This window comes from Diachasmimorpha longicaudata, chromosome 13 (genome assembly GCF_034640455.1).
Source record: "Diachasmimorpha longicaudata isolate KC_UGA_2023 chromosome 13, iyDiaLong2, whole genome shotgun sequence".
NCBI lineage: Eukaryota > Metazoa > Arthropoda > Insecta > Hymenoptera > Braconidae > Diachasmimorpha > Diachasmimorpha longicaudata.
The window spans coordinates 4936463-4956126 of record NC_087237.1 but is presented as its reverse complement, the minus strand read 5'-3'; the positions used below and the strand labels follow the sequence as shown (position 1 = coordinate 4956126).

Genomic DNA, 19664 nt, shown 5'->3' with positions numbered 1-19664 from the left:
GAATTCATTTCTCTGTCTGTTGAGCTCTCCCTCTCGCTCATATTAATAACTGGCGATGCCAAAAACCTGTCCTGGTTTATTCGGGGTGATTGTCCAGGAGCCGAGCCGGGAGAATAAGAGAGAGGCACCGGGGAATGGGCATTCACCGATGAACGTTAGATCCGCATCAAGTGCAGCTTCTCCTTCACGTAATTGCAGGTGGACCTCGTGCATTCAGCTTTCTGCATCAGTTGGATCTACACCAGATACTCGGCTGTCTCTCTCGCTCTCTGGGTATTTCTGAGGGGACCCTTTGGTCTCTCTTTTGGGTACCACCTTCGAGCCTTGGCTCGTGGGCCTTGGCGTGCGTCTTGGCGATTTAGACACGCGCACGTGCTCTTTTCTTCTTTTTACCCTCTGCTCGTCATTTCGAGATTCTTTAATATCAATGTTCTTTTTAATTGAGGAGTCTGGAGTAAATAAACAATCGTTTATCGAATTTCATCTTGAAAATTATATTTTTATTGTTGAATAAAATATTAAAAGTGCTGGGAATTTTTTTTCTGAGATAAATTTTTATTTATTGAAGCAATGAAAATATTTTTATTGAGCCATTTTCCCAAGAGGATTTCCCACCAACCCTCAAATCAAATGAATAATCCCTCTGAGGATTATTCGAAAAAACTGGGCGATGAGAAAAAATTTTATTCACCAAATCTACCGATTTTTTTTCACCCTCCCCCTCAGTGCAAGGGATTTTTCGGTTAATCCGCAGTTGAAAAATCTGGGTAATAGTTGAAGTGATCCGGCTCGGGGTGCACCCTAGTCTCGAGCTCGGTCGGGACCCCTAGGAAAATATTATCGCAAGTGCTGGAGAGGCTTCGGGTGATGGAAAAGATACACAGAAGCATCGCAATGCAATTCAGTAGAAATTTCCTCGGGTTTGTTGTTCCACGAGAGATGCATACTTGCCATTGGGCCCACGAAACTAAATCGTGTATATCTTTTTACATTTTTTTTTCTCTCTACTGATTCTGGTCTTGTCTAACAGTGGCTCGTTTGGATGGCATTCTTTCATTCCATTCACCCGGAGTCTCGCATTTTCACTTGGACAATTCCATATTCTCCCCCGGGGTCTCACGCCTCGGCATTGACCGTCAACCATTCACTGGCTCCAATTCTCTTCGACACAGGCCCATTGTCACATCGAAGAATAAAAAAAAAATAGGAGATGGGGGATGCAGTGGGGGTAAAGTGGATAAAAGAGCCTGACCATTGGAAAAATGAAGCAAGAGGATACGTTTTGGTTGTAACCTTCGGAGAAATCACTGCACGATATTTCTTGCGGTCAGTATCTTGAATAGGAGACGATGGCATTAGGCCCTGGTCTCCATGACATTTTACCTTATGGGGGCTTTCACGTGGAACAGAAGTGCATTTTATGGGATTTTATTTTTTTGGCGCATCAGTGGCATTTCAACATGCTGAATCGTTGGCACCACACACACCCCAGTGTGCCCACTTGCGAAACCATTCACGCCCCCTTTTCTTGGTGAGTTAGCTGGGGATGTGGATGACAACAATGGGGGAGACGATTTACTCGAGATACGCTCCACCCGTGCCAATGATTTCTCGGGGAGAAATATCATTGATCATGTCTATGATCTACTGCGGTTCCCTTTCAATTCGGGGAGGATGGGAGGGATGGAGTTCCGGACATTTGACACGGGACAAACGTCAAAGAATTTTAATTTAATTTTTTCCATTTTCATTTCAACTCCAAATTTTTAATTCCAACGTCGAAATTTCCAGTGAAAAGTTTATCCAAACATTTTTACATTATAATTTAATCAAGATATATTGGTGTTCCCTGAAGAAAATAATGAAATGAATTTGTTTTTATTATTTCATTTCCTTGAAAAAAAAATAATTGCCAAGTTATTAGTTCAGCCCATTCTCGAGCAAATCAACCGAATGACCGACCAAATTCTTCATTACGTATCTGATGTGACGAATGAATTGGATTAATTACAAAAATAGCTGGCGAAATGGTCCCAGATCACTCGCATTAAGGCCCAAAATTATAGTGGAACTAATCAAACTCACTCCCCACGAGCATTGCCACAAGCTCCATAAACTTTTTCTCTATCCCTCATTTTTTTCATAACGCTCCCCATCCCAATCACGTTCTGTATATTTAGGGGAGCATTAGAGGCTCGTCCCAGGGTAGATTGCTTGCTTATTAACCTCTGCATGAGACTCACCGCTGCCTTGTTCAGGATCTTCATTTTTTTTTTGTGAAGCAACATTAGGAAAAATATCTCCTTACCATTATTACACTCCGTCATCCCCATCAGACGACAGATTCTCCGTAACATCTGATTGTCATCCGGAAATGGTGAAAGAAAAAAGATATTTTAGTGGAGAGAGGATCTTCGAGAAATTAACGGAGCTTTGTGCCAGTGGAAATGGGCCCTCGTTCAAATATTTAAAGTCACTTCCTGCCTCTTGAGTGCAGCTCCCTATTTCTCACGTTTTATCTGGTACTCGAAAGAGGATCTTCACCCCCTGGGCAATTTTCGATTTCTATCGAGTGAGAAAAAAAAATACTAATAAAACAAAAAGTTTACTCTTACCTCCCCGAATGGATTTTTTTCCTAATGAACATTGTTTTAGAATATTTTTTTTCTCTCGGGGACTCATGAAAAAATAGGGGCCCCCGGGGGCCTGTTTCATCATTTTTTTTGTGGCACGCATCAACCCTAACCCGGGAGGGATTTCACCAGGTGGTCCGGGTCACTCCCTCAATATCCGTTTAATCGTTCTAACCATCTTTCTTGGCACGTTTAATATCAGTGGCCCGTGATTACTATCGATTGGGTACAGTACCGTCAGCGCCTACTGTTTTTTTTCACCTCTCAATTTTTCTTCGCAACGTCACAGATTTTTTTTAGCCTCATCGATGAGGCTGAGGGACGATTAGATGTAATATGTGGGCTCATCCCTTCGTTAAACACCGGATACGGTGGGAAAATTTGATGGGATGGAGGAGCAAGGGATTTCCGGGGAGTTGAAATAATGAACTAATGCGAGAAAAAATATTTAATTAAAAATATCTCTTCCGTGTTTACTTGTAAATATTTTTGTTGGTGTCATCAGCTCCCAGGAACTTTATTCATAATTAATAGTATTGATTATGTAATAGAGCCAAGACCAGTCTCGATCTCGCGTGAGCCCCTGATTTTTGTCGTTATCATTGACAAATTAAATATCTCACTGATAAAATATTTCATTTTCCAGAAAATTCACTCAATTCTTTTCCCATCTCTCCTCACTTGAGTTCAAAAATCCCACATTTTTTTATGACGAAGTTGAGTGCGAAGCTGATGTTGTTGGCCCCCAAAAAGTGAGAAAAAAAAAGAAAAACACGAATGGGAAAGATCCATTCTCTCCTGCTCTTGAACTTTGTGATGCGGTTGAGGGTACAGCGGTCTGGTGTCCAAAAGAGAATCTAACGAGCTGAGCAGGTAAGCCACCGTGTAAAGACCACGATCTCTCTCTCTCTCCCTCTTCGTCCTCCCCGAACAATGCAAAAAGCAGAGGATAAAGAGAGAATGAGGACGATACTGCGCCCCCTAGGTACAATTCCCTGTATGAGACGTCGTGCAGTGTCCCGGAGTAGCTGAAGAGAGATACCCCGTGATGCATGAAGGGAAGGTGAAAGGGAAGGACCGGTAATTGAAGTTAAACGAGATACCCCAGCCATTCACGAGTGCTGCATCCTCTCCTGGACAATGAATGCTTCCTCTCGCGTTGGAAAAACGGGGCGTAGTATGTGCACCTCCCGGCGACAGACAATGGCTCGGTTGGAGTCGTTACTGTACCAGTTCTTGTATGCTACACCGCGACGGGGGTGAACAGCAGAATGAAACATTGGAGGAAGTGTATTGAGGGTAGACAATTTTATTTTATTTTTTTCCAAGGGACATTGCGCAATATGAGGTCGTCAACTCGGGTTTATGGAGACAATGTGAATTAGGGAGTTCCCGAGTCGACATTTCTGCCCTTCGCTGGGACTCAATACTGTCCTTTGGTCTTCGTTCAGACTTCAGAGTCAGTTCATTTTGCCCCGTCGATCCATTTTGGCGCACTCAACCCCGCAATAGTCGCCATTTGTGAGACTCAATTGCGGACTATCCGGATAATGAGGTCAGGCCTGCGAGGGTTCGATTGATCGAAATGAAAAATATATTGACAAAAAAAATTCTTTCCCCCCCCCCCCTGCACTCTCCCCTCCCCATTCACCCACACACCTGTGCTCCCCCTGACTGCATTATACCCAATGTTAATGCGATAAATATTGGAATGAAAGTGGCTTTAGGAACTTGACCAAGACATTTGGTTCGTTAGGTTCCTGACTATGCGGATCGTTGTATATTCAACGAGTAGGCGTGTTCATCGACATATCTCTCTTTCTCCCTCACTCTTAATTCACCTTGCGCTCTTGTACAAAAAGCCCTCTTCGCGCCTGGCTCACGTATTCACCGATTATCATATCCCTCGCCAGTTAGTCCGTATATAAAACGTCAGCCAGTGTATATATACAACTTGGTCGAGATTACCCGGGTGGATGGGAGCGCGTGAGAGTGCTCGCAGTGAGTCGTATAACGCCGGGGAAGTGTCTTCTCGATGTCTTCGTTATCTCGCCTGGTGGGGTCTACACCGAGGGACTCTTTCTTATTATATGTATGTATGCAACAACTCGAATGAGACGAGAAAAACGAGCCACTCATGATCCCTCACCACGCGACCCGGTCCTCTCGGTCCCCACTTCGACCATTCACTCTTGACCATTCGAATTAAGTTACTTTGCATCGATGATCGAGAGCGGACAGAAATAAAAAATGTCTTTATAAATTATTTATGAATTACTCATTATATCTTTTGGGACTTGACATCGACTAATATTTTATTAAGCTCTCGGTAAATTCCCATTACCCAAAATGCAACTCCTATTATTACGTTTTTTTTCCAGCATTTCTCCCTCGAATGAAATAATTTTGCAATTAATTTTGTGTGTGTGCATAAAAAATTAAGAATTTTTCATTAAATATCCACATTATTTCACGTGGATCGTAGTCGTAAAAATAGAAAATTTTCCTTCTCCCTCTCTTTCGTTCTATTCTTCATTTTTATTTTTTTTTATATCCCAGTTTACATTATGATATTCTTTTGAGATAATGAAATCGGTAGATCCCGCGGAATTTATGTTCCACGTCGTGTTTCCAGATTCGTTTCAGGCGAATGGCAAATTTTGGGGAACACGCTCCACGCGCGCTGTTTATTGGAAGAAAAAGGTGAGGAAACGAACATGAAATACTGCAGGTCCCTGGACGAGTTGGATGTAAACCGAGGTTTGTCTTTCCAATTTGTTCCGGGTGCCCTGGGTAGGTCATCGATACCGATCACAGTGTGATTCTGGGTAGATCAAGGGTCCCCAGGGGCAACTCACCATAATTTAATGGAGACGTTCGGTGGATGAGTTCGTTAGGGCAGGGGAATTTTAAATGAGTCGTTTTAAAATCACCGGTCGAGGTAAAAATCGCACGTATGCATCTACCCTGGAGATCTCTCGATGGTAGAAATGCCAAAAAGATTACATCGCCAGTGTGAGAGGTACCTCGTGACGATGATCGCTCTGGCTCTCATCGTCAAATGGGAGGATTTTATTTCATTTTTTTTCCCCGAATGATCAAGCGAGTTTTGATTGCCATAATCATTTTTCGGGTTATTTTATCAGTTCAGGGGGGAAAAAAATACGTGTATAATGTAACAGTGACGGAGACCACCCGGGGAATATCCTTCTGTATGGGGATCATCCGTAATTATGTTGTCGGCCCGAGCTGCGGTGAGGAAAAACCGGTTGACGTTCAAATGGAAAATATCAGAGTTCGCGATTTTCGATGCATAATTTATTGGTCTCTGATGAATGATGATGATTCCTCAATTTTTTTGCACAAATATGGTAATTCTTCCGTAATGGAGAATGCGCCATTTATAAGAGAGCTCATTTAACATAATAACAAATAATAATAGTTCGTATTGCCGGTAGATGATAATTGTTGATCTTCAAAAATACGATACCCCGTCGAAGGAATTTACCCGAAATTCTTTTATAGCTAAATTACACCAAAAAATCTTCGCCAACGAGTAAAGAAGTCGAGGGTGACCACCGGTGTATGCAGCTTCAGGGGGTCCTCACATCGCATTATCTCGATCTCACCGTCGAAATATCTCACTGAACTTTAGGGACGTTTAATGTAAAGGGAACGGTCAGTTTGCGCTCAAGACTTTCTCTAGATTAATGCTCCAGTTGCTGATGGCCCTCCACCCCTCGCCCTCCCTACGGCAACGAAAGATGAAACACTGGGAAAGGGATTGCATCCCGCAGGGATCGACCTCCCTTAGCGTGAAACCGTTGCTTCTGCATCGGTTAGACCGCTGACCAACTCTCCTCGAGACACACGAGATTTTAATCTCGAGCGCGAAAGGATGATGATCAGTTTTTTTTTCTCCAGTGGAGGGAATAAAATTCAGCCGAGAACATACAAAAGTGGGAGACCGTGAACAAGTATAAGGGTGGCGTTGTATTTTAATTTTTCCGGGGGTAACTCATCATTCGGATGCCCCATTCCCTGAGCTATCGCACAGGTAATCAAGAGATTCTCCCGCAATATTTATCTGTTTTGAAAATTCGAGGGGAAATAATTTTTGATCTCCGGGAAAATTCGGGGGTTAATTTATGCTTTAAAATTTATTTTTCGTTGAATACTAAATTTGAATTTATTTTTCGTTGTTTATTTAATTGATTTCTATTTATAAAAATCTCAGGAAACGATTTTAATGGAATTATAGATTGAGGAAGAGCGCGCGAAAAATTTAAATGTCAATTATATTCTGATGAGTGGTCTTTATGGCGGGCTAAATGTAATTTACGGGTGGGTTTTTTCTGTTGTGAGCTAAAAATTTATGTCTAGCTTAATCGCAATTTACAGCGATTTTCAGCGTAATTTACGCTTCAATTTCAAGTGCCAAGTGCTTCAGAAAGCGTAAAAGATGACTTCTTAACCGTCATTTGCATTCAGATTTTCCTGCGTTACGTAATTGTACTAGAAAAATTGCAATGCATCTAATAAACATCAAGATTTTAGTCAATTTCCCACATCTCCTAGGAATTTAAATCACCGCTCCCATTTCCAATTAACGAAATTCAATTAGAAATACTCAACAAAGCACGATTCGATCTCCAGTAGTTCTTGAAACTCCCCAAAATATTTAGCCGCTCTTTTTCAATCCCCACTCGCTGAGTTATTCAACTTCTTCGGGGTACTCAATGAGTCAAATCGCCAATTTGGATGACAAAAAAATATGTAAACACGCCATTCCCATGTTCCAATGGCAATGAAATTGTTAAAATTCTCGTCGACATCTTTTAAAGTCCAATAAATAAGTTCAATCAATTTTTTGTACCCAATACCACCCGGAAATTTAGCTACAAAATAAGCCATTTAGCTAGCGATCACGGTGAGATTACCGATTCACCCCTGTCTCATAATTTCCAAGCGAAAATGTCGTAAAACGTCACCGGGCGAGAAGAACACAAGGCCCACATACACATCGAAATGTAGATTTAAAAAAAAGGTGGATAGACGCCTACCCGTTGTGATCCTGGACATTCCCCAGCTGGTGGTCAAATAATATCGTTGCTCCCATCTTTTTTGCGGTCTCGCATCACCAGGTTTCATTTCCAATCGGAGGACATCTTCGGCCCACCCACAGTCCATCGTGTCAAAATTTGTGTATGCAGACACGACGAGAGACAGTGAATATGACCGATGATGAGTCACTCACGAAAATGACATTCCCCTTTGGATTTTCCAAATGTGAAATCTCTATTTCAAACTCATCTACTAATTAGAAATATTTTCTGACTGAGATTTGGCGTCCGGGGCGACGTAAATTTTTTCGTCTCCAGATCTTTCAGTCGTTGAACGAAAGATTTTCACTAAATTAACGCGATCGGAGCCGATCCATTCACTGAAAATCGGGTATCCGCTGAAATCAATTTCCCTTTTGCTCTCTCACCATCCAAATATACGATTTTCCTCCCGTGTTACCACGGGGACCACCCGCAACTCTTCGCGCGAGGCCAACCACCATAGGCTTCGTATTCAGACGAGGGGAAACGCCATTGACGCGTTCGTAGTCCGCCGATGAAGTGAGAAAAAAGAAAATTCAGCGGTGTTGGAACATCTCATTCACCGTGACCACCCGCCGTTACCCTCGTCTTCTTTCATAAACGCGAAAACTTGAGAATAGGAAGAATTTCCATCTTAAATTTCCGGCCCATTCAGTCCGCTCATGGCTGTGAGGTTCCTGACCTTTTATTGACAAGAAAAATGTCCATAAAAGTCCGGAAAACTTGGGAAAACCTTTTACGAATAAACACTCGACTCTCAATAATACGATAAAAAATAAAAAATGATGGCTCCCCAGGGACAAAAATCATAAATTTCGGAATGAGTGGCTCATATTGGTGTTCTCAAGTATCATCACGTGACTTCAATAATCAGAAGGTGTTATGAACCCCATAAAACAATAAAAAGAATTGTATTCATTTTTATTTTCCTGAAATTCAGAAAATCTCGTCAAATACGTGAATTCGAATTGAATTATTTTCTGGGAATTCGGTGGGAAAAATTTCCCAACAATGATTAACGAAAATATCTCAATTCATCGGCCCACCCAACAATCACCCTCCCCATAATCGGCTAATTTTACGGTAATTACTCCCGCAATTAACGAACTAATTCAATATCCCCATTCCGCGTTGCTCTCCCCGAAACGCTTAGACTCTCGCCGCAAATAATATTTGCATGACTCTGCAGACACTTAACCTTGAGCGAAGCGCCTCATTAAGGGACCTGTGCGAGCTAATTACCGCGGCGAGTCGCCAGCGAGACACGGGGTGTCGTCCGGTCCATTCATGTATCGAGACGAAGTCCTCGAAAAAAGCGAAAAAAATACGACTTTTGAAAAAAGCACCGAGAGGAAAGAGAGAGAGACGAGTAACGGAACAAAGTCGGCGATGTGCACGGCCGTGGCACTGATGGGGTCCGGTCAGTGAATTCCGGCAAGGGTGGAGACAGTGAAAGAAGAAACTCGCTTCTAATTATCCCACATGGGCCTAAGTAGTCTCGTTCCAGCCTCTCTCCCTCGTTTTCAGTTACGCGCGTCGCGAGTGCTTCAAGTGGCGACTCCCGGTGAAATGAAAAGAGTAGAAAAATGAGAAACAGAAGATGTTGGAGGGCAATTCTCATTGCTTCGCGAACGCCGGGGCATGGGGAATAATGAAAATGCGAGAAAAAAAATCAGGGGGTAGAGGGGGGAAAAAACGCGAGGATCAAGAGCAGCGGCTGTGGAATACATTATAGACTCGTTCCCTCGGATCCGGGCTCCCATTAAAACGTCGCTTCGACTTGCCGTTTATCTGTGTTCCTCGGTTTCCTGTTAGTACGCATGAACGTCATCCTCGGGGATATTCTACTCTGCTTCAGGTGGGACGCAGTCTGGGACCGTCTCGACAGAGAAATTTTTTTTTCCTGGACGAAAAGAAATTCGCGAACGAAATGACGTCCGGTCCCCAGATTTTTAATTTGATTGGGAATTTTTGGTTATTGACGACGAATATCGAGGCAGGATAATCCGACTGCAATTGGATTTTCCCACTTTTTATTTTACATAAACAATTTCATGATCATTTGAGGGAAGGACAAAGTGTAAGTGAACGACTGATGAAAAATACCCCGGATTGATTAAAAAATTGATAAAGTGCTCGCACATTTTACCCTCGAGCTAAGTGCGAAATTTGTCCCGAGATCGGGATGAGAGCGATGTTTGTACAGCACGACCTTCCACACTCGTTCGCACGCTGACGGGTTTCGTGAGATAATGTGACATCTAGGAAAGTGAAAAATCGACGTTAGAACGGGTGAATGGAGGAGCGGTTCTTCAAGGGTATGGAGACAGGAAAAAAAATTAGGGGGGAAGATGGAGAAGTAGGGGAAGCTACTGACATGGCTTGCTCCGAGATTTCAACGGTCGCGCGTGGCTGGCGCGTTCCTTGATCCCCCACTTTTTTCATCTTTTTTTCTTATTCCACCGGCTTCTTTTTCTTGCACTCTCTCTTTCATCTCCCTCAACGTGGCTTTTTTTGGGGGGAATTCATTAAAGAGTTCGGTTAATATTTTATTCTTATGGAAGGGAAACAAGTTTTTTGGCAAAATTTGTCACAATGGGAGTAGAAAATTAGGGCCTGACCAAACACTGCTTTTACTCCTTTTATGAATTTGATTTTAAACGAGCGAAAAAAAATGGAAATTAAAGATAAGACGGGATGGAATTTATTATCAAAAGATTTTTTTTCATTATTAGGGATTTTCTGTCATTTAAATTGGTGGGATATCTCCAACAGATTAATGAGATAATTCAAATTATTTATTCCCGTCCTAAAATAGTCCACGTCACTCGTCTCATAACAAATGTCATCATCAGGTATCGCACAACTCGTGAAAATTCCCTCGCAATTTTGTAATTTAAAAAATTCTGGGGTCAGTTTGAAAATGACGTCGAAACTACATAAGTATAGAGTGGACTTAGAAAATTGTTGAGCCTGGAAAAACGTTTTAGGGATGGCACGTTATATCTCCGTCCACCGCCAAAAAATCGTTAACGATCCGATGTCCCCGCACTGACGAGGGATGCCTGTCCCCCTCCCGCCATTATCCCTGTCAATGTCCTTGTGGTTTTTGAGTAAATAACCGGTCGAAATTCACGGTAATCGCGAGCTGACGTGCCTCCACAAGTTTTTTTTTTCCATATTCTTTCTTCGGTAAAAGAAAAAAAGATCCCCAAGGGGGTGATGGAACCGCAAACCCGGCGAGGAGAACAAACGAGATCAACGCGACGAAAAATTCAGGGCGAGTTGATGGGCCAACGATTCCGTTTCTTCATCGGATTTTTCGACATCTAAATCCGGTCCCTTCCGGTCCATTTCTCAATGGGCACTAGGATCGGTATCTTTGAAAAAACATCTCGTTTGCGGAGGTTTACAACAACAGGAAAGATCAGAAAAACAGTAACGAGAGCGAATGGAAACAGGTGGATTAAAATCACAAATTCACATGACGGGCAAAATTCATTTCCACGTAACTGAACAAACTATTAATTAATAAAAATACAAGGGAATTTAAATACTTCAATTGTTACTAGTGCTGAAGCAAAAATTTCCCGAACAAAATGAAATTATTCTGCGACCGTTCCCACAAATTTGAAAAATGTATCTCCTCTCACCCGTGTAATTCCAACATTCGCGTCATTCGCAAGTCATCGTAGCGATCATTCGTCTCCCCTCCTGCCCTGAAAAAAGTCCTTTGAAGTTTCCTCCTGGAATAATTCATCAATGAAAACCTTCCGCAGTTTCTCGAAATGAAGAATGTCACATTTACCGATGAAAATTCTCTCAACACTGTGGTCCTTTTACGGTAGGTTAGTAACCCCATCCGTCTACCTGGGCTCAACCGATGATACTCCCCTCAAGCCCCCATCTATTTCACAATTCATATCTATCCACAGGAACGGCAATTTATCGATTCATCCCAGTGTAAAGTGTCCCATTCACTCTCGCCCAAAATCTACAAATTTTCGTTAGCGAGAGGCTCCTCAGGATACCCCTCAGAGTTGTACCGTTAAACTTAAGGACAATTGAGCGGATTTCAAGACGGTAAAATATACACTATTCCCACTGAGGGTTTGTCCCATTTACCCAAGATTTACCTGACTTTCAGTGAGTCAGGTGTACAGAGTATCTGAGGCTGTATTTTTTTGCACTCGTCCTCTCACAACCACCACTTCAGGATTTGTAGTATCCTCGTGAAAATTTGCCCATTCACTGGGATGGTCCATAAATAAACTGCTCAGCTAGGTAAGTATCCCAAACTCAACGTGTAATCCCTCTGAGACAAGTGGAAATTACCTGTCCACTTGACAATTGGCAATGTACAAAGATGAGTGGCCACCTCGTTGTTCCATCAAATATTTTCCAAAATCAGAATTTTCCAATCATTTGATATTTCCATTATCACATGACCTAGGAAATAGCCATTTCACTGGGTGTCCCATAACTCCAATAATGTTTCATTCACAAATTGAATCGATAAACTAATAAATTTATTTGATTATTTAATTGATAAGTTTTCGAATTACCTCCATTCATTATAAATGAAAATAATATAAATACTTGAGTCACGAATGAAAAGAATTAATAAAAATCTTCACCACTTCCTGAGGAATATTCGAAAACAACCTGTGTGCACCTGACTTCTTCGTTCCACGCGATGTATTCAAGTATAACAGCAATAAACATTCGACTTTACCCATCTTGCAACATTGAGAATCAAAGAACCATTATGGAGAAAATAAAAACCGAAATTATTGTGAATAAACAAGTGATGAAATCGCGAAAATACGTGTGCATTATTATTCGCTGCAATTAAAATGTGCACTCTGACAAATTCCTTCGTTCCTTTTGCAAGTGGAATGGGCACTTTATTTATGACAGAATGAGGGTGGCGGTATTTGAATTCTCCACCAATAAAGTTTTTGTCATAACGAAAACTTCAAGGAGATCTGCTAGGAGTTACGGTCATCAACTCGCAGCGTAATCAAGTAAAGCGTGTCGAGTATCCTCTTTTCCTGTTCTGTTCTGCTTTGGCCTCCCCTAGTCATCGTAATAAATCCACCATTTTACCCCACCTTCTTGTGATATTAATTGCTTCTGTATTTCTCCGGAATTTATGTGGCTATTTGCATGCGACGAAGAGCGTTTTGCATGGATAAATACAAGTATTGATTTATATTGAATTCACTCGCATATTCTCTGTTCTTATATAAACAAATTGGAGTTGATAGCTGTCGGGGAGAGTCACGAGAGTATTATTATTAATTTTTTAAACCCTGATTAATTCCTGCTTATGACAATTCGAGGATATGATTTGAATAATTCAGTATCTGAATGCTCAAACGAGACAACTCACTGTTCACTATAGACTAGTTCTTCTCGAATGAATATCTCGAAATCTAGAGAAGATAGCAAAACCTTTATTATAACCTTTTTTGTAGCGTAAATCGAGTACTATAATAAATGTTATGACAAAAATTTCGCTATCTGTCTTAGATTCGGAGAAATTTCTCAAAGACTCTCCTCAATGAGAAATGAACTCATCTCGCTTTACCACCTCGCAGCTGAACTGTCTATCGTTTTTAGTATGAAAAAAATTGAAAAATTCAAATCAAAAATATTTAATATGATAAAATATATCCCACGATAAGAACACTTCGCACGCACCCCGAATAATCAAATTATTGTCCTAAAACCCTGGGTCAGCTCGGTGTCCCTTGAAATGATTTTATTCTCAGCTTCGAAAAAAAAGGTTGAGCCCAGGAATGACAACTGTCCACCTCGCTATTAAAGTGAATCCCTCAAACACCCACTTGTCCCATTGGACATAATAAACCATGCGCTTTGACCACTTCCCAGGAAAATTTTAATTGCACCTGTAGCACTCGGCGTTACACGGTTCATTTGTAGAAACACGATGTTATATTCCTGCAGTTTAAGATTTTTTCTCCCAAATTTCTCTGGCCGTAGACACTTGACTCCCACCGTTTACCTGGGGCACCTCAAAGGTCCATATACTGTCGCCCTACTGAGTGCCACAGCCCAGAGATTCAAGGATACACCAGTGATTTTCGCACAAAAGACCTGAGCCGTGGAGAATCATCACTCCAGGAAAAATCTCTGACCAAAGGGGCCGTAGGACTGGGATATTTCAAGGTTTGTAAAAATATCGTCGACAATTTTCGATACTTCGAATAAAATTATTTCATATATTTAACGATTTTATCAGCCGATAAAATTACAAAATCATACATAAGGCACTGGCATTTCAGTCGAATTAATGAAGATTCAATTTTTCATCGACGAATTGAGAAACTGATTCACTAAAATAAACGATTCATTCATAAATAACTGAGCGAATTGGAATTTCGAGTGAATTAATATTTATTATTCACTGCCTTCGGCAAATCCATGAATCGATATAATTCTACTCGTTCATCCGCTCTATCTCTCTGCTCTATCTTACAATTTAAATTCCGTAAAATATCTTAACATTAACGTAATATACAATATTTATAGAATTAAAAAAAAATTTATGTACATAGTCTCTTTTTGAATTCGTTAAAAAATATTCTTGTACGGACAAAAATTTGTCGACGACTCGTAAACTCGGTGTTTCAACGAGTTCAACTAAAAAGTTGGTGAATGTTGGAAGGTATATTCTCAGCAGGGTATCGAGGCACCTCCCGTCATCTCCCTCATTTTTTATTTCCCTTCTTGTTAAGCACATAGAGGTTGTTGTACAGAGTGTACATGACTAGATCACAGTTGATGGAACAGCCCGAGTGAATTTTGTTTAACCTCCACCTGGTTCAGCCCCGTCAGTGACATCTCCAAAGACAATTCTGTTATCAAGAAAAAAAAAATAAGAAAAGGGTTAATAAATTCATTGATTAAATTCATTACGTTTGTGGAGAGATGGCCGAGTGTCTGGGTGCAAAGTAATGTCTCATTATTCATCTACGGGTGAATTTAATTCACCGAGGATTCGGTGGAACGCGTTTTCACCGGGGTTCAATGCCTCGTATATCAGCTCTTGCAGGTATGAATGCGAAGAGAGACGGAGAAAAAAGGGAGTGGAATGAAAAAATACACGAGGGGATGATTTCTCAGGTAAGGGCGGGTTTTTTTTAACGCGCGAGGGGCGGAGGGGAGAGGAGAGGTAGGAATTGTGTATACCGGTTCAAAAACCGACAAAGAAGGGGGGGGACTGGTATATCCTGAAAGACGCATTCAGGTTAAACGCACCGCGTGAGACGAAATTGTCCTCGGGATTTTTAGGTTTTTTTTTCTGATGATGCGTATCGAGGAGCGAAGTGCAAGGATACTTGTTGCATAAAATGTACGTCTGAGCATTAAGTTATGAATATAATCAACAATATCGCGCGACACAACTGGCTAAAACCACTCGGCGAATAATTAATTGAAAAATCATTGAAATAATTACCGATATTATTACGGTAATTGGTAGAGTACATAAATTTCCTCGATTGGCGACAAAAATAATACGAAAATAATGAAGAAGAAGGAACGAGTGGCCGGGTCTTGTTAAATGAAAGAACTCCCCAACAAAAGCGAAAAATCCCGAGGGTTCAATCGCGAGAAGGAGAGGTTTAATGCTGAATGGAGTCTGCGATTTGAATGGCACGGAGGAACCCCAACGGGGATATATATTTTTCAACGAGGGGTCTCTCACTGCTTCCATTGTGAGCTACGCCAAGGTCACAAATTCTAGCTGAAGGAACGTCTTTCAAGCGTCCTGGATACCCCCAAAAATCGCGCTAACTCTCCACAATGGTCAGACATTAAACCGAATCATGCAATGGATTATCACATCCAACATGTCCAACATAACTGATCACTGATAATAGCTACAAACCTGGAGAATCATCGACGACGCTCGATGGAGCGTGAATATTCGGTTCTCATTGGCTCTGCTGCCACCAGGTGATGACATCAAGTAACTCCTCATCCTCAGGACTCATTGGACCATAATTATCATAGCTATCGTTGTGGGATGGATACAGTGCTGTTGATGTACTACCATATCCCTGACTACCAGCGGACGATGTTTCGGAGATGAAACTCGGGGTCGGTGAACTGGATGCCTCGGAGCATGGCGCTGGTACGAAGGACGACGGGCTTGGATTCTGCCTAAGATGTTGTCGATGTATATCCGTAACATGCGGTGAATGCAGCTCATTTGTGTGCATATCAATTCTCGATGTTGATCCACAATTTGATGACACTGGTGATGGTGATGTTGATGGTGCACTGCTTGTGTCCGAGCTATCGTCGTCCAACAAACGTTGGAGACTTCTTATGTATTCAACTGCCATCTTCAGGGTCTCAACTTTTGATAATTTCTTTGATCCAGCTCTGGTACCACCGTGTGTACCAGCTGTATTACCACCAAGTGCCTGTGCCACACTCTGGGGTATGTGCTGGCGTAATGTTGCAAATCCATTGTTTACTTGTTTAACTCGATTTCTCTCCCTTGCATTTCTACGTGCCACTGATGCTGGCTGATGTGGTACTGTTCCATATGGGGTTGCCTGGTACACTTTGCTCCTCTTGCAATTCTGAATCTTCAAGTCATTTGTTGTAACACCAACTGTCGAGACAATCACGTTACCACGTTGGACATTGATGCCGGTGTTGTTGGTGATATTGTTTGTATGTAAACCACTGTGGTGGTGATGCTGCTGTACCCCCAACATCATTGGTAATGTATTTTCGTCGTTAGCTCCCACTAAGGTCATTACACAGTTATCTGGTCTTATCAACCCGCGGTATCGAACGTTTCGACGATTAAATTGACAACTTCAACGGCGATTATTAGACACGAGCGACAAGTTAGGCGATAATTGTGATGATGCTAGTACGATTTTTTACGTTGTTAACAACAATTAATAGAACTCAACGAAACACGTTTGTTTTGAAATATTTAGGTACCAAAAACCTGTGGTTTTGCGCACCCTCGATGCTCACTGTACGATTCTGGCTCCCGAAATGCCTTGCTGAGGAGGGTACGGGGCCTTATATAAGCCAGTCGGGCACGCGCCGCATCCCCACCATGGGGTCCCATACTCCATCGGGGCCCTAAACCCTCTGCCATATCCCCTCTCCCCCTTCTCCATCCCTCCGTAGTATGGACTGAAGAGAGAAAGAGGAGAAAAACCCTGTGGCACATCCCCCTCTTTCCTCATATCGTTTCTCTGCACTGTATTCCTCTTCTTTGCCCCTCCTACAGCAACATCTTCTCACTCTTTCTCACTCTTCTCGTGGCTTTGGGCTGGAGATGGAAGCACAGGGGCCCTTTGAGAGGAATCGAGATTCTCATCTTTTCAACAAAATTATCGACCTCTTTTTCCACTTTTTTTCTACCAAAATTATATTCTCCAAAACTATAAACTCCAAAAAATTCTCCAACATAAAATTACATTAAATCATCCCCAATACCCCCAATAAAAATAGCAACAGCAATTGATTTTACCAATAAAAAAAATTTCCAGCGGCATTTTCGGATTTAATTAATTTTCAAGTTTGAAAAATTAATGGAAAAAATTAATTGCAAGTCAACAATTACTTCCCCAATGTGAGAAACACTGTCCATAGTCGGCATCATCCCCACTGGCAGTGAAGCAACGAAATTTGAACAGTTACCGTGCAACGGAGACGGAGAATGGAAAAAAAAGGAGTCTGTGCTGGAGAATTGCCTGGAGCCATGTACAGACAAGGACGAAAAATATTTTTTTGATACTCCTCGAGGGGGTACGAGGTGCAGTGCAATGGTGGTGGGTGGGGATGATGGCTCACCATGTAACACACATACATACATACGAAGGGGGAAGCTGAGACGCGAGCCGTTCTCCCTTCCCTGGACTCCTGGCGCGCGCCGTACCACAGCCACCGACCTTCCCCTCCACAACATTTTATTCGGCCTCGGGGCGCACACCGCGTGCGTTCGTGCGAGCATCTCCGATATATACTCTCGGCTCGCGCGCCATCCCATCCACTAGCTTCGTTTTTTATACATCCGTATATTTTGGATGTGTATTGGTGTACCGGCTGCCGAACGACTTTGGCCACCATCACATACGTATTGGAAGGGGGAGGAGGATGAGGAGGAGGAGGGGGGGAACAGGTATGCCCTGTTCCCTTCTCTGTATCGTAAAAATAAAAAAGAAGAGTGCACTCATTGCGTAGGTTGTCACGGCGAAAGTAACCGGTGACTCCTCAATTTTTTCGTTGATGTTATTCTCAATTTGATGTTTGTTTGAAATTATTTGTATTTTTTAGGCTGGTCTTTAGTGAATTTTTAAGGGGATTGAGTACTAGGTATTAGGACGGGTTAATTAACTACTAGAAATGAAAATTTTATCCACTGTTGACTGTCGATTTTCCGGACAGTGGTATGGAATGCGATTTAGGGGTTGAAAAATCATGAAATTTTAAATTTCAGTGAAAAATCGTTCCATGATTTTAGTTAATTGTTATGATATGAATATTGGGGGTCAGTTGTACTGAAGTTTCCGGGAAGATATGGGGATAGAGGGGGATTGATGTGAAAAAATGCCGCGAGTGAGGCCAACAATCGTCCGGAATTCGTAAGCACTTTATTTTCCTTCATTTGTATATTATTCCCTTCGATTTTATTCCCCTCTTGTTTTCGATTGCATTCACGGCGCTATATATGGGGCTGGCAACGTGTTTTTGGGGACCAAAGAGAACACCGCCTATCGGTACGTGGCAATAAATCGGATGGCACTTCTCAATGGCAAAAGAACAAACCGATCGTGGAAACAGGTAGTCCCCCCGAGAAGCGAATTGTCTCGTTGAATTTCTCTGTTTATTTCTCTCTGTTTCATTTTACCATTGTTTCAGCTGTCTCTCTTCGTGTATCTAACTTGAATTATTTATTTTTTTTACTTATTTTTATCGGGGAATGGGGCAAGGAGCCAATGGAGCAGTCATGATCGTGACAGCCGGCGATTCGTCGCGATGCTAAAACAGACAGACGTTCGGTCAGACACGAGGCGACATTGGCGTCTGAGAAGAAGTTTTATCGGCAATACGCGATCACCATTTATTTATGGGATTCTTAACGGTGGATGAAATGTCTTAGCAGTTACGACTCCCGACGACAATAGTAGACAAAGGGGTGCGAGTGATCGCACAATGAAAATATTTTTTTAAAGAATTACTGAGATTCACAATTTTCAACATCAAAAATAAATGATTTTACATTTTAGAAAAATCTACCCCAAACTACACTAATTTTACACGAGTTTTACAACGATGGGGATGGAAGGGAGCGATGTAAATGCGGAGAGAGTGTCGTACCTTCGCCAAAATGTACAATAGTACCTGTTCGTTGCGGTTAAGAATTTGTTACGCTGCGAGGAGTCCCAAAAAAGGTCCCCGTACCTTCTTCTCTAAAAATATCCCAAAAAGTCCGTAAATCCTGCGGCAAATTGAAAAGAAAAGTGAAAACACTTTCTGCATAAATTTAAAAAAACCACCCCCTAAGTCAGACCGAAATAACGTTATTTATTTGTATTTTTTGACTCAACCGGAAAGAGTTATGTTGTGCATTTAAATTCCCTACCGATCCATTATCAACCCCACTTGTTTATGCTGAATATTTAGTACTTCACCCCTGTTACACTTGTCGGAAGGGGCCGTGACAGTTGAACCCCCGGGTGGTAAGTTTGTGTCAAGCATTTGAAGTTTAAAACAGATACAACTGAGTAGTTTTACGAGAAGTTGAGTCCGTCATGGGGTGCAACCCGGACTATCCACCGAATCGACAAAAACAGAACGTGCCCTTAATGGCAACTATATCCCAAAGGTGTTGGATTCCTCGAGCTTCGTTAATTCCCTG

The 19664-nt window shown here is 41.9% G+C and overlaps 2 protein-coding genes across 14 annotated transcripts in view; both read right to left on the bottom strand.

The window, feature by feature from the left end:
* The window catches only part of LOC135168740 (uncharacterized), a 98559-nt gene that overhangs the window by 9985 nt on the left and 68910 nt on the right, over positions 1-19664 (bottom strand). The window contains exons 1-2 of one of the 13 annotated variants that reach the window (XM_064133223.1): positions 17367-17792; positions 16982-17095 (exon numbers count right to left, since the gene is read on the bottom strand). The exons of 11 other annotated variants lie outside the window; for them this stretch is intronic. In XM_064133223.1, the coding sequence (XP_063989293.1) occupies positions 17051-17095; positions 17367-17792 (471 nt within the window). In that variant the 3' untranslated portion in view covers positions 16982-17050. Of the gene's footprint in view, positions 1-16963; positions 17096-17366; positions 17793-19664 lie in introns of those variants that run through there. One more of the 13 variants, XM_064133226.1, reaches the window with a different exon arrangement.
* LOC135168739 (achaete-scute complex protein T3-like) lies at positions 13987-16539 on the bottom strand. The gene is made up of 2 exons (XM_064133211.1): positions 15657-16539; positions 13987-14622 (listed from the first exon to the last, which is right to left on the bottom strand). Exon 1 carries the CDS (start codon positions 16537-16539, stop codon positions 15703-15705), a length of 837 nt encoding a protein of 278 aa, XP_063989281.1. The 3' UTR covers positions 13987-14622; positions 15657-15702.